Raw genomic sequence first — 26,873 nt, 5'->3', positions numbered from 1 at the left:
GCCAAAAGTTCCATCTGGAACAGGCTACAATGATTGGGAAGGCGGAATGAGAGACTTAATTTCAGTCGTTCAGAGTACACACCTCCACCAACCTCTTCTTTTGTTTTTGAACCATCTGTGTAAAAATGGATTGACTCATCCTCCAAGAATGTCCTATCCTACCAAAAAGATCTGGGAGGTATAGAAATCTGGAAGTTTCTGTCGAATTGTAGTTGGGGTATGGTGTAGTCTGTGTGCTTTGGAATTGATTCTAAATACCTAAGAATTACAGAGTGGCCAATTTTGTTGTTAGTCCACTGCGACGACGCTTTGAGGCGAATAGCAGAGCGTGCAGCTATTTGTTTGCTAAATATGACAAGAGGTGTTAGGTAGAGTAAGGTGTCCAGTGCCGCAGATGGGGTCATGCGAAGCTATCCGCTTATACATATCCCTGTTTATACCTTTCTCTAAAGCAATCCATCATACTACAACACCGTACATTAAAATCGGTCTGATTACCGATGTGTATAGCCAATGTGTGATTCTTGGTTATAAGCCCGATTTATTACTAATAGCTACAGTAGCTTTTTTGACTCTTTCCTGTACGTTGCGTTTCCAATTTAGTTTTTTATATAAGACAAGACCCAGGTATTAAGCGTCGTCTGAGAATTTTAATTCGATTCCTTTAATATAGGGGGGGGGGTTGACAAATGGAATTTTGTATCTCCTCGAAAATAAGACCAGATCGGTTTTGTGTGGGTTAACACCCAGTCCACACCGATCAGCCCAAAGTATTAGTCTTTCCAAGGCATTTTGTAAGAGTTCTTTTACGATACTAAGATGCTTTCCTGAAACTTCTATAGCAACGTCGTCCGCATAGGCTATCACTCTGAAACCCTCCGCATCCATTATTAGGATTTTATTCACCACTAGGTTCCAGAGGAAAGGGGATAGAACACCTCCTTGCAGGGTCCATCTACCAACGAACAATCAACTGGGACTTGACAAAGATTAAAAAAATATTTTTGCTTCAAAAAAAATATTATGTAATTCTAATTGCCACTCCAGCTAACCCTGTAAAAATAAATATGTTCTTTAATTTAAAAGTAAAGTAATTAAGAACAAATCTTTTTATTTCATTTTTAGTTGGTACGTTTTATTTTTCCAGATTTTTCATATCCGTAATATTAATTTATTACTATTCCTAGCGTTGTTAAGCAGTTGTATACAATTCCTAGGATGTATATACGAGTACATCTCCTAGGAAATATGTGTTCTAATTAATCTTTTGTAAACCTTTTTATACATTTCTTAAATTACCTATTAATTGTATATAATTCTGAGGTTTCATACATTTCCGGTAACATACGCATAATGCCTTTGTCAATAAATATGCCAAAATATAATGACATTTATTGTATGGCTTTCATTTTCTTTTCACTAATATTCTTCTTTTTCAATTCACTAAACACTTAAATATAAAATGTATTAATTTTTCAACTCATAATTCCCTTCATGGACTTAAAAGAATATTGGTTTGACGAAATTTTTCTCATTAAAAATTCTAAAAAGTTGCAACTCTTATTAATTTCAAGTTTCCAGCAACCTAGTTCAAACTAGTAGAACCAATAGAAACTCCAACGTGGTATTGTGCTCTCGCCTTTAGTACATTGCATTTCAACCTTAGCGCTATATTTAGTACATAATACAGTTTGAGAGATCTACCCATGAGCAATGACAGCTCAGAGTTTCTCAATATCCATGTGCAAACTGCAAAAGTTGAGTATGTCCAAAACCCAAATTGTAGCCCATCATCATATTCGTGACAGATTTTTCTTATTTCTTTTTCTCTTTAAAAAATCATTAAATTCATAAGAAAAATTAATTCATCAACCGAAAAGAAACTTAAATATTGTGAAGGTGAACAACACAAAAGTTTTAAACAATTTATCAAGTCTAAATTCGAAGCAAATTTCCATCAAACAGTTTTTCTATGTAGGGGAGACAAAAAGAAAATAATTATCTTCACTTCACGTCCGCACCCTTAATCAAATCCAATTCAATTTTCGACTTTTTCTCTTTGAAATTAAATTATCTTTTATTTTAGTCCGGACTTAATGGTGATTGTTGCTTTTACAAGCTTATATTCCCGGTTGAAAAAGTGAAAATGTTTTAATTTTTAATAGCGAAATCCTCTAGATGCATATTAAATTTGATGTGCGGAAGATCTAATTTTCTTACCAGGTAATCGATAAAGAACAAGTTCGTGTTTAAAGTAAAATATACAAAAATTAAATACCTATAGGTTAATTTATTTGTCGAAAAGTAGTACGTAAGCAGTGTAAACAATAATATTCCAATCGCTTTAAATAAATATAAATACTCAAAGCTAATTACCTACTTAAGCAATAAAAAGGTTGTTTTCAATTGAGAATAAAATATACTTTACTCTACAACACGATGGGTATATAAATCAAGGTGAGTTAGATGCTTATAAGTCAATTTGTATTTTAAAACTAATTTCGTCATTAAATTGTTGGTATTCAATTGAAAACTTTTCCAACAGATAACTTTGGAATGAATGTTGAAAATATTTCTTTAAGTTGAATCTTTTTTGATGATTATTAAGTAGGAGTTGCGGCAAGTTAGTGCTCTGGTGTGGTAGTGCCATATTGCTATGCGCGCAACGTAGGCAATAATTTATGTTTGCAGAAATATTACTGTGATTTTTAAAGAAAAGGGTGTGGCAATTCATCAAAACATATTTAAATTCTTAAATTAATTAATAATATGGATGATTTCAATTAAAAGAAATTGAATTTATCCCCGGAGAAAATTCTGCGTTTCTCTGTCTCCTCTCAATGCTTCTTCTTGGAATTGAAAACTATGAATGGAGACTATTCTTCTATTCTTTTTTTTTTGTAAAATTATTTCTTATCTTGGCCAAAGTAGGTATCAACATATAATAAATAATAATATAATGAATTAAAGTATTTTAAAGAAACTTTATCTGAGTATTTTATATCTATTACGAATGACATAGCAGTGGTAGACGTTTTGTGGATAATGAGTAATATAATCGTCTCTTTAATGTTTACAGTAAAGTTGTAATATATCTACCAAAACCAACAAACTTTTCAATCACGTCATTTTATAATCAAATCAAGCAATATCGTGATTTCAATTGAGAAATTCTGTGCGAAAAATTATGTCAGTAGTTAAGTATGCAAAAACGTAATTATTATTGAGGTACGAATAATATTTGTTTTGTTTTCTATACAAATTAAAAACAAAACAAATTATTTGAAGAACCTTGTCTTATTCAAATATGTACATTTTTGGCTGTTTCCGGTTGTTGATTATTATTTTTTTAAAGAAATAAGGTCGTTACTATTATATTGTTATATGAAGGTATATATATTGTATATACTTGCCTATATATGTTGACATAAGTTTTGTTTTATTTTCACTATGTTATTAAACAAAACAACTATGTACATGTACTTCATATCTTTTTAACAAACATTTTTTTTTTTTTATCCGATGGAAATCTTCAAAAGACACTCGGTAAGAATCGGTAAGTGTGGGACTCTTACCGCACTAAAACCACCGGTGAATCAGGACCAATCTATGAAAGATCGACAAATGATTTTTATTTCTTAATTTTTAAATCGCATTGGGGGAAGTTTAAGGTTATAACACTTTCCCGTAGCTTTTAGCCCATCAGCTCATGAGGCTTGGTTCTTCATAATCTCCGAACATTGTCTCGTACATTTAATATGGTCTCCATTTCAGAGTTAGTATGACTTTGCAGTCGCTGATTGTGTGATACAGCGTAAGGTTAGGTTAGGTTAGGTTAGAGTGGCTATCCAGATATCATTGACACACGTAGACCTCAAGGGTCCATTGTGATACCACTAATGAGGTTACTCATGGGAGAGTAATGAATTTAAACAAATTATTTTGTACTTTTAATAAAGTTAGAGAGACGTTTTGTGTCAATATTTGCCAGTTCACTGGTATTATCGAAGAAGGGATTACCGAGAAAGTAATTCCTTCTAATGGAGAGTGCTGGACATGTACATAGAAGGTGTTGGACTGTTTCCTCTTCCTCCTCGTCCATGCAGCTTCTACAGAAGTCATTTGTGTAGACCCCTAGCCTCAGAGCATGTCTACCTATGAGGCAGTGTCCCGTTATTACTCCAATTGTAGAGCTTATACTTTGTCTGCTTAGTGATATCAAGCCTTTTGACCGTTTTAAGTCAATACTTGGCCATATTTGCTTGGTTGCCAGGCAGGTGGTACTTTGTGACCATCTAGTATTTGTTGTTTCTAAAGCATATTGCTTGAGAAGATATTTGCATGTAGCAAGTGGTGTTCCTATGTTATGTTTTTGTCTAACATAAGGCAGAAGTGTTCCGTTTTTGGCGAGCTCATCGGCTTTGCAATTTCCCGGAATGTCTCTGTGGCCCGGCACCCAAATGAGGTGAATGTTAAACTGTTCCGTCATCTCCTTCAGAGATGATTGACAATCGTGGACTGTTCGACTGTGGACTGTTTGCGAGAGATTTAAGAGCGGCTTGGCTGTCCGAGAAGATTCGTATATCCTTACAAGATATAACGTTTTCTTTGAGCCAGGATAGTGCTTCTTTAATCGCCATTACTTCTGCCTGGAATACACTACATTGATTGGGAAGTCTATAGGATAGACTGAGATTCAGTTGTTCTGAAAAGATACCACTTCCAACTCCGTGATCGGTCTTTGAACCGTCAGTATAGAAGCGTACCGCATGGTCTTCCAGGGGTCCCTCTTCTTCCCAGGAGGATCTTGAAGGGATGGACACATGGAATCTTTTACCAAATACCATTTTTGGGGTGGTATAGTCTAAGCGATCTGGGATAGATCTGAAATTGTCTAGAATAGTTGTATGTCCAGTATTGTTACTGGTCCATTGAGAGGTGGCTCTAAGCCTTACACATGAGTTGGCAGCCACCTTTTTAGAGAAGATGTCAAGTGGTGTTAGGTTTAAAAGCACTTCCAGTGCTGCGGTTGGTGTTGTGCGAAGTGCTCCTGTGATGCACATACCTGCTGACCGGTGGACTTTAATGAGTTTATTTAGATTTACCATCTTATCCAGTGCGGTCCACCATACGATGGCTCCATAAATGAGTATCGGCCTGATTACCGAAGTGTATAGCCAGTGGGTTATTTTTGCGGAGAAGCCCCATTTTGATCCTATGGCCTTTTTACAAGTAAAAAGCACTACAGTAGCCTTTTTGACTCTTTCATCAATATTTGCCTTCCAATTTAGTTTTTTGTCTAAAATGAGGCCCAAATATTTAGCTTGGTCGGAAAAGCTTAATGGTATTCCTTTAATCTTGGGTGGGCTAATCTGAGGAATTTTATATCTTCTCGAGAAGAGTATTAATTCTGTTTTGTGTGGGTTGACGTCCAATCCACATTAATTAGCTCATTTAGTTAGCCTGTTTAGGGCATTTTGTAGGAGTTCCGAGAGAACTTGGGGGTGCTTCCCAGATACGGATATCGCAACGTCGTCAGCGTAGGCAATCACCTTGAAACCTTCTGTTTCCAATGTTGTAAGTAAGTCGTTTACTACCATGTTCCATAAAAGAGGCGAAAGGACTCCACCTTGGGGAGTGCCTCGATTCACCGATCTGGTGGTAGTAAAACTTCTCATGTTAGAAATTATTGTCCTGCTTTTGAGCATGAGACTTATAAGATCTATGAGTGACTTCTCTAATTTCAGCTTATCCATTGCTGTTGTGATCGCCTGGTAACTGACGTTGTTGAAAGCTCCTCAATATCTAGGAACGCTACCAGGTTATATTCTTTGTATTCGAGGGAATGTTCAATAGTACGTGCCAGTGAGTGAAGTGCTGATTCTACTGATTTTCCCTTAGAGTAAGCATGTTGAGCTGTGGAAATGAGACATGGTTTTAAATTATGTCTGATATAAATTTCAATCAATCTTTCCAAGGTTTTAAAAAGGAAGGATGATAGGCTGATTGGTCGTAGATCTTTAGGGTTAACGTGTGAGGGTGTCCCTGCTTTAGGAATGAAGACTACTTTTGCCATTCTCCAGGCTTTGGGAATATATCTCAACCTTACACAGCTTGTCAGAATGATTTCCAATGGTGGAATGATCATATCTGAGCATTTTTGTAGTTCGGCCGGAATGATTCCATCTGGTCCTGGAGATTTATATGGATCAAAGCTGTCTAGGGCCCATTGCAGTTTTTCCCGCGTTATAAGATCAACTAAATCGCTTGTAGAAGCTTGAGACTCTGATGTTAAGTCGTTGAGTATGTTAGAACTACCTGGAAAGTGGGTGTCTAATAACAGATTAAGAGATTCTTCATCTGTGATAGTCCACGTGCCTGTTTCTGTCTTTAAAGCACTAGGTATTGTTGGACTTTTTGAGAGAATTTTCCTGAGTCTTGAGGCTTCTGAAGTATTTTCTATTTTACCACAAAAATTTCTCCAAGAAGACCTCTTACTCTTTCTTAATTCTTTTTTATATTGCTTTAGAGCTTGTTTGTATAAGTCCCAGTCAGAAGGAGATCTAGTGTACTTAGATCTGTTGAAGAGTTTACGACAGCTCTTTCTGAGTGGTTCTAATTCTTTATGCCACCAATAAGGTTTCTTTTTACCCTTTAAAATGGTTACAGGGCATGAAGATCTCATTGATTCATTTAAGGCTTCGGTGAGATGATTTACAGAAAGGTCTAGTTCATCTTTACTGGAGGAGCTTTTAAGAAGTTTATGATTAAGCAGTTGTGCTAGTACCTCCCTATAACGCTCCCAGTTGGTATTCCGGTGATTTCGAAATCCCGTAGATGTATTTGCTACATCTTTGAGCTCAAACTGAATGTATTTGTGGTCAGAGAAGGAATTCTCTTTTGAGACATGCCAGTTTGAAATCATATTGTGGATCGAGTCAGAGGTAAGTGTAATATCAAGTACCTCTTTCCTATTCTTGGTTACAAATGTGGGTTCATTACCAATATTACTTATGAGTAGGTTAGTGCTTAGTAAATAATCAAAGTACTCACCTCTCTCATTTATATCAGAGCTACCCCATACCGTGTGATGGGCGTTAGCGTCTGAACCAATTAGGAGACCAACTTTTTTCGATTGCGCGTCCGCAATTGCCTTCCTCAAGGTGTTTCCTGGAATTGGGCTGTCGTGGCCAAGGTAGGAGGATATGAGCCAGTAGGTGGCTTTATCTGTTGTTAGGACAGCGGTGGTGGTGTCCTTGTCGCTGTAATTGGGGAGTAAAAATATGTTTAAGTCATTTTTTACTAACATGCATGACCTTGGTTCACCTTTCTCCGATGCATATAATATTTTATAGCCAGGAGTCCTGAGACCTCTGATGATGGAGTTTGAGACCCACGGCTCCTGAATTAAGACGATGTCTTCCTTGTTCATATGCAGTCGGAGTATCAGGTTGTTCGTGGCCATGATGGCGTGATGGAGATTAATCTGTACTAATCGCAGCATTGCTACTATTAGTCAGATCAACCTCCACCACTGTTTTGTCGGCGTTTTCCTCGTCTGAGGAGGACCTAAGCAGGTCTTCCTCACTCTGGGTGATGCCTAAGGTGGCGTCTTCAGTCTCCATGTCGGAGTTACTGTCGACTTTAGTTTTAGCCTCCACGTCGGATGGCTTATTTGGGGCAGTGGATGTCGATGGTTCCACTTTTGGTGTTGCATCGACCTCCATTTTCGTTGCCAATGAATCGCTTCCCTCCGCTGAAGAGGCTTCTGTGGGGGGCGTGTTTAGCGTATCTTCATCTTTTTTATATATACGCATCATGATTTCATCGAAACCATACCTAATCACACCTTTGGTCGCGGCCAGTGGAGCCAGTGATTCCCTATTGATCAGCACGAGAGCCGATCTATAGTGACCCACTGTCTCCTTCTCAACCTTTGGTACTTTCCAGTCGTGAGTAGGCAGGTCCGGATTACTTGTTTTGATCAGTTTCATGATCATGTCTGGACAGTTGTGAAGAGCCGGGACCATTATACGTGCTCTTGGCCGGCAAGGAATATTCTCCCTTGCAACAACCTCGAGCTTGGCACCCGGCCAGACTTCTGGCAAGCCATTGACAGCAGCCCTGTATAGATCGAAAGATCTCTGATCACCACAGGCGATGAGTTTGATACGATTTTGGTACCATCCTGCATCGGCTGTGTCTGGGAGAGGCCCCGGATTTTCCTCGATAACAGATAAAAATCTGAAACCGAGGTGAGCCTTGACCTCTGCCCAATGATCATGAGAGATGTTACCATCCACATGACTCCTGTCAATGACCGCGGCAATGATCTTACCTTTGAGCGCGTCGCTGAAGGAGAGATCTTTGTTGACGGCTGATGTGCTGTTGGAAAGCACCTTCTGCCTTTTTGGTTCGGGCTTGTCACCCTCAATTTGAAGGTCACGATGTAGATTGTTATTTCTTATATACCAAGGCGCATTTATTATTCCACGAAGGACCTTGCTTTGGAATTTTTGGATGGGTTCAGCATTTGTTTTCTTTGTACAGCCCCATAGTTGGATGCCATATGTCCAAACGGGTTTCAATACTTGCTTATATAACATTAGTTTGTTCTGGAGTTCTTTCTTATTAACCAGTACATTTTTCTGTACTTCAAGTTAAGTTCTTCTCTTTTCTTTTTGATGTGTTCTTTCCATTTAAGCTGTGCATCCAAATTCATTTCAAGGTATTTGGCGGTATTGGAGTAAGGTACTTCTGTACTGTTTATAAAAATTGGAACATTGTTTATGTTTTTGTTTGTAAAGTTTATATGCGTCGATTTTGTTTCGTTTAATTTGATACGCCATTTGTGCGTCCAATCACTAACTTTATTGACTGCATTTTGCAATTTTTGTGTAGCCTTCGTAACGGATTTATCTGGCACCAATATTGCAGTATCATCAGCAAAGGTGGCCATGATAGCGTTGATGTCCACTGGAATATCCCTTGTATATAACAGATACAGGGTTGGTCCTAGGACACTTCCTTGTGGTACACCGGCTTCAATTTTCTTAAGTTCCGAGTAATTTAAGTCGTACCGTACTCTAAAGAGTCGGTTCGTAACGTAGGATTTCAGTATTTCGTAGTACTGCCTGGGGAAGTCCCTATGCAGTTTGTACTCAAGTCCCAAGTGCCAAACCTTGTCAAAAGCTTGAGCAACATCTAAGAATACAGACGAGCATACTTGTTTTTCTTCAAGTGCCTTTTCCACAACATCCGTAATTCGATGCACTTGGTCTATCGTGGAATGTTTATTTCTAAATCCAAACTGATGGCTCGGAATTAGTCTTCTTTCTTCAATTATTTTGCTAAGCCTTTTCAGTAGCAGTTTTTCAAAAACGTTTGCCATGATTGGTATAAGCGATATTGGTCTGTAAGATGTAACTTCTGTTGGTGGCTTACCTTGTTTAGGTATAACAATGACTTCTGCAATTTTCCAATGATGTGGCACATATCTTAGTTTAAGGCATGCGTTTATTATAAATTGGAGTTTCTTGAAGGCTATAAGAGGCATTTCTTTCAGAACCTGAGCACTTATAAGATCGTACCCTGGTGATTTTTTGTTTGACAACTTATGTTGACACATGCTTCTTACTTCTTTGAGCGTGACAAAAGGTATTTCACATTCGTCGTTTCTGTCAACGAACTGTAAGGTATCTGTAGCTGTGCTTGCTGGGAATGGCTTGAAAACATTCGCGAGATGTTCAGCGAAGAGATCAGCCTTTTGTTTCGAATTTCCGATCCATTTACCATCTTGAGATTTTATCGGCGGGTTTTGGGTCTTTTTAGGCGCTTAGCTGCTTTCCATAAGGAGTATTCTGTAGAAGCATCCGTCGTCAAACTTTTCAGGAATCTACTTAGTGAATCATTTTTAAACTCACAGATTCTTTTTTTAATTCGTTGTTAAGACGGCTAAAAACTACCTTATCATCTGGGAATCTCGTGGATTGCCATTTTCTTCTAGCTCTTCTTTTTTCCAATATCAACTCCTTTATTTCGATAGGATATTTTATTTCTTTTTCTCTCGCATTCGAAATAGTTGGAGTACTTTCTTCTGCAGCCTGCTGCACATCAGCAATAAATTGTTCTGCTTCATAATCAATTTTTTCAATTGTTTGCCTAGGGGATCTTAGGTTTATAAAATTTTCAAGTTTGTCTCTGAATTCGTTCCAGTTTGTTCTGTTATTCGAGCTTGGGATTACTTTTTTCTATTATTTCTGTTTCGCTCAGTGATAAAATTACTGGAGTATGATCTGATGATAAATCGTAATTACCTTCGACACTTATATGATTTCGTTTAATACCTTTAACTACGAAAAAGTCTATAAGGTCTGGTATTTTGTTAATATCAGATGGCCAATATGTTGGCGAACCAGAGCCTAGATCCCCATTGGGTGTGTTTAGCATTGAAGTCGCCACCAACAAGGAAGTTATGTCCTAACAAATGTAGGAGTTCTGCATAGTCTTCTTCAGTTGGAGAGCGCCTCGGAGGGCAGTATATAGCTGCTATTTTGAATTCTTTCTTTTTTATACCAATACTAATTGTTGTTACTTGCATGTTTTCTTTAGTAAACTTTGGTTCTTCATAGTGTGTTAAGCACTTTTTTATAAGTATTGCTGATCCTCCCCTAGCTTTGTCAGCTGGGTGCAGAGCGTGATAACATGTTTAGTTTGGTAATTTATTATCAAGACTTCGAATATTCCCTTCATCATAAAGAGTACACCTTAGTTGCCTTTCTTAGATATAGAAGGTGCATTTAACAATGTCGGCACATCTTCAATTGAACGTGTATTGACATCTCTGAAGGTAGATAAATCGATCAGCGAATTGATTAATCAGATGCTGGTAAGCGGGATTATCAGTTCAAAACTGGGCGATTTTACTGCACAAAGGGGTTTCAGCAGAGGTACGCCACAAGGTGGTGTCCTATCCCCTCTCCCTTGAACCTAAGTAATAAATGAATTACTAATTACTCTAGAAAGTAGGAGATAGTGTTTGCTTATGCGAACGAAGTTGCTATTGCAGTAACGGGTAAACATCCCAATATACTAAAAGAACTCTTACAAAACGCTTTAAATAAACTCATTAGATGGACGAATCGGTGTGGAATAGGCGTTAACCCACAACAAACCGACCTTGTCCTCTTCACAAGAAAATACAAAGTCCCACTCATTGACCCTTCTCTCATAAACGGTGTACTTGTGTCTCTTTTTGGATAATAAATTAAGTTGGAAACCTAATAATCAAGGGAGAATAAGCAAGGCCACTTAAGCCCTGCTCTCCTGTAAAAAGGCCATTGGTAATAAATGGGCATACAGCCCCGTATTACACACCCGCTATATATCTCGGTAGTAAGACCAATCCTTACTTATAGAGTAGCGGTATGGTCGACGGCGCTAAATATAGCAACAAATCGCGATAAACTCATCAAAGTCAAACGAACAGCTTGCCTGTGTATGGGAGGAGCACTTCGATCTACCCCCTCCGGCTCACTTGATGTTCTGTTCCATCAAATACCGCTGGACATTTTCAGCAAGCAAACGGCTGCTAATACAGCCATACGGCTTCAAGCCTCCTATCTGTGGATCAATAATGGAATTGGCCACACCACTATTTTGAACTCGTTCAGAACTATAAACGGTAATATTGACTACACCATACCCCATCCTCAGTTTAATAGCTTCAAAGTGACTAGCGTGTTCCAAGCTGAAATTCTGGCTATAAAAGAAGTCCTATCATGTCGTGTCATCGGGTCAACTAATCATATACGCATCTTTCCGTATATCCAAGCTACGTTAAAGGCCCTAGAATCTGTCTCCACTAACTCACTAAAAGCCCTAAATTGTCGATCATCTCTTACGGAGATGGCTTCATAGTTCAACATTCACCTTTTCTGGGTGCCGGGCCATAGAGACATTCCAGGAAATTGCAAAGCTGACGAACTTGCAAAAAGCGGAACAACTTGCTAGCATAGGTATCCCCTTAGCTACATGTAAACTCATGCTAAAGCAAGATACCATAGAGAAAACAAACTTCAGGTGGAATAACACCACCACCTGTTTAGCGACTAAGCTAATTTGGCCTAATCTTAGCGCCAGGCGCTCAAAACAGTAGATAGAGTAGTAGTAGTAGATTGCACATTAGCTACTACTGGTGTCCTCACTGGGCACTGCTTGATGGGAAGGCATGCTATTCGACTTGGAGCCCCTGAAAATGATTTTTGTAGGAGTTGCATGGACGAGGAGGAGGAGGAGACAATCTCTCATCTTTGTGCACATGTCCTGCCTTATCACAAAGACGTAGAATCCACCTTGCAGACTACTACTTCAACGATACCAGCGGTCTAAAAAATTCTGACATTATTTGTCTCCTACGCTTCATTCAGAGCTCCAATTGGCTGATCAACTGATCCATGTGGTATCACAACGGACCATACTTTGGTCTAAGTGTGTTGGACTTCCCAACCAACAGCCACTTTAACCTAACCTTACCTATCAGTGCTCGATTTGATAAACTAACTCAATGTCTACCATTCAATATGACATGTTATGCAAAAATAGCATTTTACATAATATTTATCAATTTAAGGAAATTACTTTATTTAATTTTGTATTGATTTTTTTCAAACATCTTACTTACGTACTTAAGATGGCGCTACGGTCCTGTGTGAACTAGGGCCTACCCCAACAAACTTCTCCATCTAGCTCGGTCTCTAGCTAGATGTCTCCAGTTTCGCGCTCCAAGTTGGGTGAGGTCACCTTCCATTTGTGCGCGCCACCTGATCCGCGGTCTTCCTCTACTGCGCTGCCCTGTGGGTGTAGATTCGAAGACTTTTCGGGCCGGAGCATTGGGTTCCATGCGCTCTACGTGACCCAGCCACCTTAGTCGTTGGACTTTTACCCTTCTGGCTAAGTCTACGTCGCTGTACAGCCCGTACAGCTCTTCGTTCTATCTTCTCCTCCACTCCCCTTCGATGCATACGGGACCGTAGATCACACGAAGAACTTTTCTCTCGAAACGACCCAAAGTACTTTCATCTGCTTTTGTCATAGTCCATGCTTCTACCCCGTATAGCAGGACGGGGATGATGAGGGTCTTATATAGCAACACTTTGGTCCTTCAAGAGAGGACTTTTCCACTCAATTGTTCAATTGGGCTAAGAACCCAAGAAACAGTGCTGGTGTGATTTTCTGTGTTTAAAGCGGAGCCTAGGTAGACGAAGTCCCTGACTACCTCAAAGTTACGTCTGTCGATGGTGACATTTTGACCGAGAACTTGGTGTTATAGGTCACTTCTTGACGACAGCGTGTACTTTTCTTTGCCCTCTTGAACCGTTAAACCCATTTTTGTCCGGCCCATCCCATCGTATTTCCTGGATGGCGGTGATGTCTGCTTTATAGCCGTCTAGGGCCTCAGCTAATTCTTCGGGCGCACGGGGTCTGTTAAGGGACCTAACATTTCACGTGCATATCCGAAATTCATTGTCCTTTATTCGTTTGCGTTGGTTGTCAACAGTAAATCCGTCCGTATCCGAGGCTTGTTGGAGCTTCGCAACTATGAAAGCTTATACGTGGCCAGGAAGTCACCCCGACGCACGGCACAACCCCCAACCTGGAGGGCCAGATCCTAAGTATAACTCCAAGGATGGGGAGCCGGATAAAACCGCTCCTTATAGGCCTGGGCTCCGAATAAGTCGAAGAAGCCCTATAAGGTGTTCACTTAGTAGTTCAACCTTACTGGAACTGTAGACACCACCGTTGATTCCATCTCGGGAATTCCTCCGCTGCCGTCTGTATAACGAGAGGTGGAAACACCTCTCCTCACTCTCTCGATTGCTGCCACAACAACTTTCCACTGGGGTTGGAACCCAATTTCTAATTGAGGTACTAGGCACCCAGTGTTCACCACGGGGAGGTGAGAGTAGGAGTTGATAGACAGAGGTGGGTTTTGAGAAAAACCTGTGGACGCTTGTGTCCTCTCGAATGCACATGTCTACCATTTGAACATCTTTCAAAAATGTTAAGTTATTTAAAATTAATTCTTAAATGAACATTTTTTCGCTTCATTCGCTTAAGAACCTTGATTCTCTCCATTTAACCAGTTTGCGAGCTGAAACCATTCAGTTTTGCACACCAAGGCGTCGCATATCGGTTCATGATTGTAGCGTCTCCGGAATTGTCTTTTCTTACATAAGAGGTCAACTTTTTCTCGAATGCGCCTAAAGGGTCTTTTAGTAAACACCCGGGTCTGGGAACCATGTAGGTCCCCTTCTTCCCTGACGACAGCACTCGCACACAGGAATGGTTCAGAGTTGTAAGTCACTAGGTCCTAAACGGTGATTTTTTAAGAGCTTGAGAACTTTTAAAAAAAAAAAACGCATGAAATTTGAAAAATCTCATCGATTCTTTATTTGAAACGTTAGATTGGTCCATGACTTATTTCGGTATATAAACTGTAGGTCCTCTCAATTCCTGGCAACATTACTCGCACAGACGCACACATAAGAGTTGTAAGTCACTAGGCCTCAACGAGTTGTTGCGCCAACCAATTTATTTATTTTATTTTATAATTGTAAAGGCATCAACTTCCAAAAAAAAATCATATAAAGTTGAGCTTTGGTGAAGAAGGTTTCATCAGGCAAAAGGGAAATTGGTTAAAATTCAGTTTTAACCAAATTTGTTTCTTAGTTGTGGGTAAAAATTATACTTTCATATTTATCCGGATGCTGATCCATGGGGAGGGTCTAAGGCTCAGGTATTACGTCCATCGTTTACGGTCCCTGAAGAGCTCTACCCAATCTTGGAGGCCAAGTGCTCTTGCGATAGTTACCGCCTGATCCCTGTAACAGGCTTGTTTCGGCTCTTTGGACTACGCCCACATCTTGATACAGCTTGTACAATTCACTGTTGAATCTCCTTCTCCATTTGCCCAAATATCCATGAAAGATTTTTTTCTCGAAAGTGCATTCTCCTTTTATACTTATCGTCTAGCACTCGGCGCCATAGAATAGAACTGGTAAAATTAAAGTTTTGTGTAACGTTCACTTTGTCATTCGAGAAAACAGTTTCGAATCCTTCTTCGGATTTCAACTAAGGTGTCCTCGGTGGAATTCATTATTCCGAGGTTGGTAAACTTCTTGACTGCCTCGAAAACACTGCTACCAACAGTGACGTTTCGTTCGAGGCGATGAAAGATGAGGTTTGTTTGTTGATAGCTTATACTTGGTTTTATCCTCATTCACTTCAAGTACAACGCGTTTCCATTGTTCATTCATATTATAGCTTACATGCTTATTATGCTTAAAAATCAAGTTTAAAGGTTCTATAGCGAAACAAGTTCTATCGTTTTGAAAACCAAATTATTTTATTTAAATTTTGATTAATTATTCCCGAAAAGTTTAATTCTGACAAAAAAAACTTACATAATTGACTAAATGTGCCGCCTGTAATTTTAATTCGTTCTTAAATTCTGGAGATCCATGCTTCCTTTGTTTGTCAAAATAAAGATTGGAATAATTATACCTTTGCTTTTTTAGTAATTTTCATGACTTTTAAAATGTGCCATCTGTTATATATCGGCAAGTTCTAGGTTCCTCTACCCCCAGGCTTTCTGAAGAAGATAACAACTCTATCTTTTAAGGGATCTACAATTAAGTCGACCTTATTTAGAATATATTCACGTTTGTTTACATTTTCCAATATATGACTGTTTGCATTTTTTTAAAAGATAACATCAATAGTTTAAATATGCATTCATGATTATTTTCAGATTCTTAATTCTATTGCTTAAATATTGTTTCTATATGAAACTATATTGCTTTGCTCAGTAACTGCCAAAAACAACAAAATTAAAAATGCCGCTTCCAAAACGTTCTATTGACCCGGTTCATGTAGCTCGTTCTGTCTATCAACAAGAAGAGCTTCAAACGACAGAACTCGAAACAGTTACAAATACTACACTCACGAACATAATTCGACAACTGTCATCACTTTCCAAACATGCTGAAGACATATTTGGGGAGCTTGCTCGTGACGTTGGTAATATCGGAGATCGAGCAAACTCCCTTCAAGCTAGAATAGATAGACTAGCGATCAAAGTAACCCAATTGGACAGCAATGTCGAAGAAGTCCCTTTAACTGATATTCAACGCAAGAAAGCATTTAAATCAGCTAAAGTATTTGATCAGCAAATATTTTCAAGGAACACAATGCCAACTCCAATGTTAGAAACTTACTCACAATGTGATAAGCCACCACCTTTAGACAAGCTGAATGTGTACAGAGACGATGGAAAGGATGGCCTGAAGTTCTACACAGATCCGAATTACTTCTTCGAATTGTGGCGGCAAGAAATGCTCAAAGACACCGAACGAGTAATGCATGACAAGGGCAGAAAAATGCATCGACCTCGCCAGGAGGGTGGCAGTGGAAGTGGTGGCGGTGGAGCCCGGGGTCATAAGAAGAGGGTTCGCATTCCACACAATACGCGCGAGAAGCAACGGCAATTAGTAATTGGACATGGAGAAACTCTTATGCCGAATAATGTAATATATAGGACACCAAATTCAGTTATAACTGATGAATCAGGTTATAGCAGTAAGTCTTTTAAATCATGGTTTATGTTTGTTTATTTTTGATGTTTGTATATTTTAAGGCATGGGGATTTATGAATCTAGACCGGCTCGTCCAAATTCAATTGAATTGCGGCGCAGTTATCCTACAGACACCGTTGACATGTACGATCCATTAACACCACACTCTGCAGCATCGGCAATGATGAACAATGGAAACGGAATGAATGCTCAAAATCAACAACACCAAATACAACAGCAAATGCAGCAGTATGATGAAGGTGCTTATAGTTCCCAGACCCTATATGGGCAAGCAAATCAAAGTTCTATGTCATCAGAAGTCATTTACGCCGCTGGAACACCATCTCGAACGAAACCTCGCCCATCGCAACCACCACCAGCACCACCCTCTAACGGAAGTGGCACTGGTACACCGAATACATCGAATGCCAACACTCCAACACGTGGAAGGAGTATGTCAACTAGCCGAGATGCTCTACCACCACCACCACCAATTCCAGATGGTATGACATCTCCCACACTGGGTACACTTAATGGCAGTAATGTTGCGGTCAAATTATTGGGTCGTACCAATAGCACTTCGAGAGTAAGCTCTCCCCAATTGGCGCCTAGTAGTAGTGTTCAAGATGCTAATGCATTGGTGATGGCCCAATTGAGCAACCAGATTAACAGTTTCAATAATAACGGAATTATAAATTCACAAAATGATCTACCACCACCTCCGCCAATTCCAGATCAGGTTTGAATTAAAAATAGACAATACAAAAGTTCTTAATAACTTTTATTATTTTTACAGAATCTACCAAAACTGTTACAACCAGCTCCGCCACCACCGCCTCCTCCACCACCAGTTGAGGCTCAGACACCTCATCAAATTTTGAAACCAATTGCTAATGGTGACATTCCAACAGCCATAAAGAGCTCTTGTCACATTGTTGGGGCTAAGAAGCTACTTCCACCATATCATGATACGAGAAACGATTTGATGAAAGCTATTCGAGATGGTAAATTAAAATGTCTTATTAATTTTAACATTGAACTAATTTTATTTGTGATTTGATTTAGTTTACAATTAAATAATAACAATCTGCATAAGAGATAAAGGTTACGGGCTTCTGATTCAAATAACTTCTTTATGTAGGCAAAGCAAATATGGTTTTAAAAACTTTCAAAATTTCATCTTCTATTTTACAAATAATGAATCTTTGAACTAAATTAAGTTTATTTTTCTCTTCTGAATGTTTTTATGTCCGAAACAAACTTGTTTGTATTTAATAAATTAGAAGTAAAATATTTGCACTTGATATTTCGAATGCATTTATTATTATTATTCAACTGCCCTCTTCCCCTCCAAACCGTATTATTTGTATTATTATAATGATAATTTTTTCTTATTATAAATCTGATGTATTTGTAAATTATATGGTTTTTATGCAGATACGTATTATTGATACAATGAACAAAAATAAATGAAAGGTTTAAGACTGAATGATCTTCATGTGATTCGGCTAAAAAGTCAATTGGTTCAATAACTTTCAATAGATCTTATTAGTTGTCCGATTTCAAATATTTAATTAGATTGCTCTAGAGATTGTTTTCTTATCAAGTCTAAAGTTTTGAGCACTTCTAAGATTATAAGGTTGGGAATCACAGATATATTTTAAATTATTGCTTAAGTAATTTGGAAGCATATTGTTTTACATTTTAAATACAAACAATAATACATTCAATTTAATTAGCTGAGTTATACTAAGCCGCCAGTTAAGTTTCTGTAACATAGTTCTTATATGGGTAAGACGCGCACATTTTAAGATTGTACTCATAGCTTTATTTTGCAGTTTTTGGAGGCGAGACAAATCTCCTTGAGAAGATAAAAATAAAATGGTAGAACAATATTGAAAATGAGCTTTAACAATCGCGTTATAAATTTTAATTGCAGTATTAATTGACATTTTTTTCCTAATCCTGCCAAGAAAGTATATTTTTTTACGATAGTTTCTTGTAAATATACTCCGTATTAGCTTTAAGGTTTATTTTATTGTCAATTACTACTCCTAAGTAATTGAATTCATCAACACGATCTATATTTTCTCCATTAATTTGTTTTGCATTCAGATCCGCACAACCATTGATACACATCCACTTTCTTTTCTTCACATTCAGTTTTAACTTATTAATAACCAGCGATTCACTTATGGATCGCAAGTCATTATTAATTTTCTCCGTACACTAATCAATATCGTTCCCAGAAATAAAGAGAAGGGCGTCATCAGCAAACATACATAATTAACAATATTTAACTGCCAAGTTTATATCATTTATATATAATAGGAACAAGAACACCCCCAATACCGATCCCTGAGGTACACCTGTTTTCACTTCATTCCCATCAGACACACATTATTGTTCCCCGACGTGCGCTGTTTTCGAGCATTTAAATATGATTCAAACCATTTCAACTCATTATTTTTGATTCCATATTTTGAGATCTTTTCAAGAAGTATTTTACAGTCTCGAAGGCCTTTTTGAAATCCAAAAAGACCGCAATGACATTATTTTTGTTGTCCATCTCATTTTTCCAATTTTCCACCACCCAATTTAACGCAGTTTCACACGAATATCCTTTTCGAGAACCCGAAAGTTGATCCATTATGAAATTATTATCTTCCATATAACTCCTAAATTGTTTTTCTACAATTTTTTCCAAGACCTTTTCATAAACAGGAACCATATTAACTGGTCAGTATTTCTCACTTAAAATTGTATTTTGTACTTTTTGGATAGGTATTACCAACGTTTCCTTCCTTGCTTGGAAAACAACCGGTTAATATAGATTTATTGAAAATTGATTTCAATATAGGACCGAGTATTTCAAAACCGTCTGAAAACATTTTCGCACTCATAAATTTGAAGTCTTTCTTTTTTCCCACCGACTTTAAAACTTCAATAATATCTCTGTTGTTAATAGTTTTAAATTTAAAAACAGTGTTAGTGACATTAAATCTATCAGAATACGTTGTTTTTGGGAGTTATCTTTAGCTAATCGAAGTTCCCTTTTATAAATGTTTCTTGCTAAAATATATTCATCCCATAGCGAATTTTGGTTTCCTAACGTGAATTGTTCATATTTTAAAATTTTATTTTGTTTTAATTTTGCTAATTTACTATTAAGCAACTGACATTTCCCATTATCAACGTTTTTCTCAACAATCATTCCTTTCGCAATTATATCCAATTCATCACACAACAAATCATCCAATACATCAATTCTACTGTTGACAACATCCACACCAATTAGATCACTCGCTAAAAGCATAGAGAAAAAAATATCTATATGATAGTTTAAAGATTTTAAATACTTTGCATTCATTTTTGTTGGGTTATTGTTTTTTAAAGTAATTTCAAATCGAAAGGTTTTGTGGTCACTTATTTTCAATTAAGGGTCCGTTTTTGTCGTAATTTGTTTGGAAAATGATATCACATAATCAATGAGAGTCGCCGAATTAGCCGTAATCCTGGTTGGTTCCTTATTAATAACACATAAATTATTATCGACACATATAGAAAATTCTCTAAGAACATTCACATGTTCTAATAAATTGGCAAACATTGTACAAAAATTGGATGTAGAACAGCTTGGTGATCTATACACTAGAATTATTTTTACCATAATGTTTCGATCACCAACATTAATTTCGAGACAATCAGATCCCTCATTGTTTCTGACCTCGTTAACAACTTCAAAGTTTAGTTCTTTTTTCATATAAATCAAAACACCGCCAGTATGTGAAGACTGACTTTCAACTTGCTGGGTGTGACATTTTTTTCTTTTTATAAACACTCCATTTTTCGTTAAATTAGTAATTTTCTTTGACACCGTTGAATACAAGTCCTACTTGATAGATTCAGATTTAAAACCCATAATATAAATGATGCTTTATCGCAAGACTTCTATGTGTCCGACACAATTCATCATTTTTGATAACAGTGCTTCTTCATATCTCAATAAATTCCGACTTAACAGTTTTGTGCAATGAGGAATAAAGGCCCAACTATAATAGACTTAACCGAGCTTAAGCCAGCTTAAGGGAACGAACCAATACGCAGCCTTAAATGTCACTAACCATAATAGACGTTCTGCTCAGTTTCGGTAAATTTCGTTAACTTTCTCGCAATTACTCAAGAGCCATTTAAATAGCTCGAGCTTAAACAAATGTCAAATTTGCTTAAGTTACTTGGATCCATTATGGTTACTTTTTGTTTTGACGATAACTTCTGATAGCTTTTCGTTCGGTTTTGACATTACTTACTTACGGTTAAGTCTATTATAGTTGGGCCATAAGAAACCGCGGGGAAGCCCAATGATGCCTTGAACTCTTCTTTCTACAACTATGTGGCACTTGCATCAATGAAACTGAAAATCTCGATAATATTGGGTACTTTTATCACAAACTTTCTTTTGCGGATATCATATACCAAAATCACCCAAAATGTTTGGGTTTTCTAAAACGATGCAAGAAATGTTTCTTTCCTTCTGACCTGACTCCAATCTACACAACCTATAAACTTACAATAGTTAAGTTAGCATCCATCTCTGGATTAGTGCTTCAGTAACTCACTTAGGCCTCAGTATTCGAAAAAAAAAACCTTTTAAATGTTTATGTCATTCGAGCATCGTCGTAATATTTCTTGCTTCAACTTTTTAAGCTTTATTTAGAGGAACATGCCCTAGGCAACTGAATTCCTGTCCTTAAACAGCTTCACAGTAATACACGCTATTTTAGGAATCCATATAGTTTAACCTAAAGCGGTGAACTTCGTCCGTACTGTGGAGTACAGAGGTTGGTTCATTTTAAATGTTCAAAGATTCAAAGCTAATTATCACAAACACCTCCTCTCTAACTCTAACCCCTTTTATCCTCTTCTCACATTTGGTCTCTGGCATATTAAGGCTATACAAAGAAAAGCCTTTGCATAACAATAAACACATACAAATAATAATCCAAAAACTTATAATATTTATTTTAATGCGTCCTTCTTCCTCAGGTATTACTTTACGAAAGGTTGAGAAATCAGAACAAAAAGAAATCGAACGCAATACAGCATTACACGATGTAGCATCGATTCTTGCCAGACGAGTTGCAATTGAATTATCTGAATCCGAAGATTCTGAAAGCGAAGACGACAGCGAAGGTTGGGTTGAGCCCAATGAGACATCCGCCTAAAACAAGCTTTGATAAATATTCAACTGAATAGAAATGTATCCAATTAAAAATGTTATTAAATATATTAAAAATAAAAGAAGAAATTCATAAGTAGTATTCAAAAATAAACATACATATTTCAAAATGTTGAACATTTTGATTGAACGCAATTTATATACATGCATAAATAATTTCTACATTAACAATATTTAAATAATATATTTATTGCACTATTTAATTGTTCGCTTGTTATATATACATATATAAATTTTATATTATTTATATGTGTATATATTTAATGCGAATATACAAAAATAAAAAAACAATAAAATCTTTTTAAATAATTATTCAAGCAAATAATATATTAGGTACGTTATACATAAGGTTGTAAAATATAAATACAAGAAATAACAACTACTTTAATGTAATTGTATTAAATTTTTATTAAATAAATAAATTTATTCATACATTTATCTCAGCACAAAATGTTAAAATGTATAAACATAAATAATTTTTTGAATTTTTTGTTTTCATTAAAATTTTATTTAATATTTTTTGGTGTACCGCAAGGAAGTGTCGTAGGACCAACCTAGTATCGTTTGCATACAAGGGATATTTTAGTGGATACCAATGCTATCACTATTGGCACTGCAATATTGGTGCAAGATAGATCCGTTGCAAAGAAGAATTCTTGATTTAAATATATGACAACAAAACAAAAATATATATATATATTCAACAGTGGTCCCAGTTTTAACATACGGATGCCATACATGGCAAATTACTTTAAATACTGGAACCAAGTTCGGGTCGATTCAAAGAGTAGTTTTAAACGTTTGCATATGCCAACAATACATCCTTAAGAATGAAAACTAATTTTGAAGATGTCCGTTTTATAATTCGAAAACTTTAATGGGAATGGGCGGGACATAAAACAAATAATTAGCACTATCATGAATTCCATCGTAATCGGAAATTTTTACGAATCCCGAAAAACTGTATCATGAAATTCGTTCGTAGTGGAAAATCTCATACAATTTTGAATTACGAACGGATTTCATGATACAGTTTTGGAAATGAGATTTCTTTTTTGAAGTACATCAAGCAAGAATTCCAAAGATTGAATTTTAATCTCTTTCCTCTTTAGCTTGCGCCTTGATGCCTTTAGCATGTTGTTTTTTTTCACGTATAATTGTTTGTAACGCAAACATTTACGTTTCAAAGTTCTGGGTGTAGCTGTCTCTTCCTCAAACCTCCGTTTACGGCTACAAACAGGTGTTATGCTACAGCAAAAAAAATAGAATATAGTATTATTTTTTTTAACTACAATTAAATTATTACCTTTCAGCCAATATGGCTTCATTTAAAATTACATCGTTTTGTTCGGGCGAATAAGCGATCATATCGCTATACCTATAAAAAGATAAAAAGCGTTTATTTACGTTTTTAAAAACAAAGAAAAATTGATAAAAATTAATTTCATTAAATTTTTTTTAAATAATTGATTAAAATAGCTTCCGTAGTAAGTTGGTAAACCTATATGTGAAATTATAACCGTTTGAATAGTTAAAATTAGGTGAATAGTTTTGAAATGACAAAGCGGTATGTATAGTGATTTCAAATATTTGTTTTGGGAAACATTTTTCCCTATACATTCCGCTCTACCATTACTCATACTATGTTACTACTAGGCTCGCAAACGCCACCAACGTGAATAGACGTGTGTTAATACTGCGCGTAGTGATATCTCTTTCCTATTTTTTAATCAATTTTACAATTTCTTTCACCTAAAGCGGGAATAAATCGAAACCATCAAGAACGTTATACACGGATGGATCCTATGTACACTCCTTGTACAACCATTAACTATATCCGGAGTGTTATATACAACAGCGTCAACATTGTTCCAGCCTGGATTCCAAGTTATGTCAGTATAAAAGGTAACGAGGTGGTACCTTAGGAAGCGATTCATTTTCCATTGGTTAATGTTAAAGAACGCATATCGAAGCGCAACAAATGCGAAGAAATTTTAAAACTTATTTATCTCTATATTTTTCTATTAACGGCATCCAATGGTCTTGCCTTCTTTTTAAATAACTTACGAATTTATTTTGAAAATTATTTTTTATAAATAAATAAATACAAACAAAATCAAATGAAGAGTTTCCTGATATAAAAAGTACCTTTCAAGTTATTTCCAGTTTGTTCGTTTTTGATGGGTGCTTCTGCCAAGTCATCAGTTGGATGATATTGAACTTCATCGATTGGTGGTTCAATCCTAAAAGTAGAAAATTATGTAGAATTTGTAATGAAAACTGAATTATATTACATTTGTTCCATCCTGCAACAAGCTTCGTCAAAGTTATCTACCTGATCGTCTTGAACTTCTTCTTTTCTGTAATTAGAAAATTTTAGGTTGAATTTGTTTTGAATAAATGATTAATCTTACATTTGTTCCTTCATGTTATGCATGTTAGGGAAAAGAGTTGGAACAGCATCCTCTGTGAGACGTTTGTTAGTCCCAAGCGTTTTAATAAATTTTTTATCAAAGTGAAGATCGCAGATGAAAAATTTCTGGAGCGGTCGACTTGAATCTATCACCTGGCCATTTAGAGATTCAATAGCAAGTCTCCATTCTTCTCTGACTACGCCTTTACGAACCAGGCTAAATAATGGTAAAAAATATGATTTTAGCTAGGAATCATACGTTCCTTAAAAATATACTTACAAAAACAAAGACACATATCTGTTCAATTGATGCGAAATGCATCCTAGAATTGAACACTTTTTCATTTTTATTTCTTATTTAAATTTCTTTTATTTTGATCAACTACACAAATTACATAAACATGTGAGAAAAAAAGAAAGAATTTCCAATGTCAAGTGTCATAAATGTTACACAATTTTTCCGCATAGTCCTCTTTGCGCTAGTGTTTTGTCCGTTAAAAGTGGAACCATCGTGAAGTTGGCTACTAGCAGTCCATGTATAGAATGTCTATGGCTGACGGTAATTAATTTACATAAGATGGAATTGAATATGTATCGGATGAGGTGATGGATTAGGTATAGGATGGGCGATGTACACTCGGTCCGTACAGTAGTGCCTCAGGTGACTGCAACCAACTGAAATAGAAATAGTGGGTGGCAATCAGTTCGGAGGAATCGCAGAGAAAAGACGACCACGCAAAAATAAAAAAAGTGAGTTTGCTTGCTATTAAAAGCAGATAAGTGTTAAGTGTTTTTATGTATACAAAAAGGTGGAAGAGCGAAGTCAGCTTACGACCGCGGGACATACCCGGCAAAAAGATTGGAGGAGTCCCCTATCCGAAAAAGGCCTGTGAAGTATACCCGGGCTCTCAAAGAAAAGAAATAAAATAAACGAACAACCAAAAAAAGAGTTCTCAAGAGCCAGAGGATCCGATCTGGACCCTGAGGCTGAAAGCGCGCAGGACTCCACTGATTGGCCTGTGTATACATATATACAAACTTATTGGTCACCAGGATTAACCACTTTAAACCTTTTTTGGAAAAAATTAACATTTCTATTTTTTGTCCTTATTATTTAGTTATTATATTCCTACATTGACATACTATATATGGACTGCTTGTAGCCAACTTCACGATGGTTCCACTTTTAACGGACAAAACACTAGCGCAAAGAGGGCTATGCGCAAAAATTGTGTAACATTTAATACTCACATCCACTGCTGTCGTTTTTGCTACTATAGTAGTATTTTACTATTTTCAGAGTCAACTGCTACTCTACCCACGGACGAAAACTACTCCCCAAAATAAAACGGAAAAGAAATTTGTATGTGGTTTACAATAAAAACCAAAATTTAGAATATAATGCCCCAATAATAGTGCAACATCAGAAAGAAAATTTTCAGATGTAAGCCTTATAAAAGATAAAAAAAGAAATTCACTCAAGGTAGAAACGGTAAATGCCCTACTAACTGCTAAGGAACTCCTTAAAAACAATTTCACAGAAAAATGGGAGCCATCGAAAACTTTAATCGAGAATAACAAATCATTGTATAAAGCGCCAGTTATAGCTATCATTGGTTTTCATCATTGAAAACAAACATTAGAATTTTTTCACAGGTCGTTTATAGCTATCCTTAAACATTTCTGTCATTGAAAAAATTTCCCGATTGAAATCGACCGACAAAATTTTACTGACAGAAATCTATCATTGGAATTGTGTGGAATTGGAACGCAAATCAGTGGAACGATTCGTTTCACCTTTGAACATAAAATATCAACTGTTCAGGAAAATGAATTTCCGTCCGTTGTAGAGAGTTTTTCTCAAAAAAACAAATTCTTTGGGTGATTTCCGATGGATGATTATATAATTTTCATTTCTAATCAAAGGGAAACACCGTCTTGATCGATTTCAATAGTAGCTATAATTGACCCCTTAATAATTGTAACTGAAAATACGAAACATGGAATTTACAATAATGACTTTAATTTATTCTTGAATATTCAAACATGTTTGTTGATGTAAAATATAATTTCAATTGTCAATTTCTTATTTAATAAAAAAAGTTATGAATTTAAATTATTCATTTCAACTATATTATTTTAAAATGCTGGCCTTTAAGCAGTGAAAGCAAAAATTTGGTACGACATTATATCCATCTATTTGTCTGTTTTCGGAACATTAACCTTCGCAATAGGCCAATTAACTTCGATTTTGGACATTTTTATTTTCAGTTTTTAATTTTGTTCATGGGCCAAGCATGTGTTTGTTGTTTTTGTGTTTTACTCCTCAATTTAAGAAAATGCTCCCCAAAATGATAGAAAAATACTACTTTTGAAATTTTCAAAACGACAGCACTGCTCACAGCAAAAAAACATGGCATCGTTTGTCTTCAACAAATTATACTAGATGTCAGTACTTTTTATGTCAGAAAAAGCTTATCTCAATTAAATACAAACAGATGTCGCTAAATATTTCATAACTTTTTTTGCCACTGTGCCTGAAAGGGCTAGTGCAGCTAATTTGAAGTGGAACCATTTTTATTCAAAT

At 36.5% G+C, this 26,873-nt stretch overlaps 2 protein-coding genes and 1 long non-coding RNA gene across 4 annotated transcripts; 1 reads left to right on the top strand and 2 right to left on the bottom strand.

The window, feature by feature from the left end:
- Positions 1 to 1,759: 1,759 nt before the first annotated feature.
- Positions 1,760 to 22,209, top strand: LOC129949742 (actin-binding protein WASF3). Of its 2 annotated transcripts, none has more exons than XM_056061378.1 (5): positions 1,760 to 2,457; positions 15,812 to 16,629; positions 16,697 to 17,373; positions 17,431 to 17,638; positions 21,681 to 22,209. In XM_056061378.1, the coding sequence occupies exons 2-5, from the start codon at positions 15,897 to 15,899 to the stop codon at positions 21,857 to 21,859; spliced, it is 1,797 nt and encodes a 598-aa protein (XP_055917353.1). In that variant the 5' UTR covers positions 1,760 to 2,457; positions 15,812 to 15,896; the 3' UTR covers positions 21,860 to 22,209. The 2 variants fall into 2 exon arrangements, with proteins under 2 accessions (XP_055917353.1, XP_055917352.1); XM_056061377.1 differs by having other exon boundaries at positions 1,761 to 2,457; positions 15,812 to 16,638; positions 21,681 to 22,206.
- A 516-nt stretch (positions 22,210 to 22,725) lies between these two features.
- LOC129951394 (uncharacterized) lies at positions 22,726 to 23,281 on the bottom strand. Its single transcript, XR_008782186.1, has 2 exons — positions 23,180 to 23,281; positions 22,726 to 23,121 (listed from the first exon to the last, which is right to left on the bottom strand). It is a non-coding gene; the product is annotated as an uncharacterized LOC129951394 (long non-coding RNA).
- A 708-nt stretch (positions 23,282 to 23,989) lies between these two features.
- Positions 23,990 to 24,719, bottom strand: LOC129950653 (uncharacterized). The gene is made up of 4 exons (XM_056062580.1): positions 24,567 to 24,719; positions 24,288 to 24,503; positions 24,168 to 24,233; positions 23,990 to 24,116 (listed from the first exon to the last, which is right to left on the bottom strand). Exons 1-4 carry the CDS (start codon positions 24,629 to 24,631, stop codon positions 23,990 to 23,992), a joined length of 474 nt encoding a protein of 157 aa, XP_055918555.1. The 5' UTR covers positions 24,632 to 24,719.
- Between the last annotated feature and the right edge of the window lie 2,154 nt (positions 24,720 to 26,873).

This window comes from Eupeodes corollae, chromosome 3 (genome assembly GCF_945859685.1).
Source record: "Eupeodes corollae chromosome 3, idEupCoro1.1, whole genome shotgun sequence".
In the NCBI taxonomy this organism is placed as follows: domain Eukaryota; kingdom Metazoa; phylum Arthropoda; class Insecta; order Diptera; family Syrphidae; genus Eupeodes; species Eupeodes corollae.
This window is presented reverse-complemented; position numbering and strand designations above follow the sequence as displayed.

Excerpts from the sequence above, each read along its gene's own strand:
- LOC129949742 (XM_056061377.1), top strand. The coding sequence starts at position 15,897 with ATGCCGCTTCCAAAACGTTCTATTGACCCGGTTCATGTAGCTCGTTCT. Across the intron at positions 17,374-17,430 it reads CTCCGCCAATTCCAGATCAG|AATCTACCAAAACTGTTACA; the intron begins GTTTGAATTAAA and ends TTATTTTTACAG. Across the intron at positions 17,639-21,680 it reads GATGAAAGCTATTCGAGATG|GTATTACTTTACGAAAGGTT; the intron begins GTAAATTAAAAT and ends CTTCTTCCTCAG.
- LOC129950653 (XM_056062580.1), bottom strand. The coding sequence starts at position 24,631 with ATGAAAAAGTGTTCAATTCTAGGATGCATTTCGCATCAATTGAACAGA. Across the intron at positions 24,234-24,287 it reads CATAACATGAAGGAACAAAT|AAAAGAAGAAGTTCAAGACG; the intron begins GTAAGATTAATC and ends TTCTAATTACAG. Across the intron at positions 24,117-24,167 it reads TGTTGCAGGATGGAACAAAT|GATTGAACCACCAATCGATG; the intron begins GTAATATAATTC and ends TTCTACTTTTAG.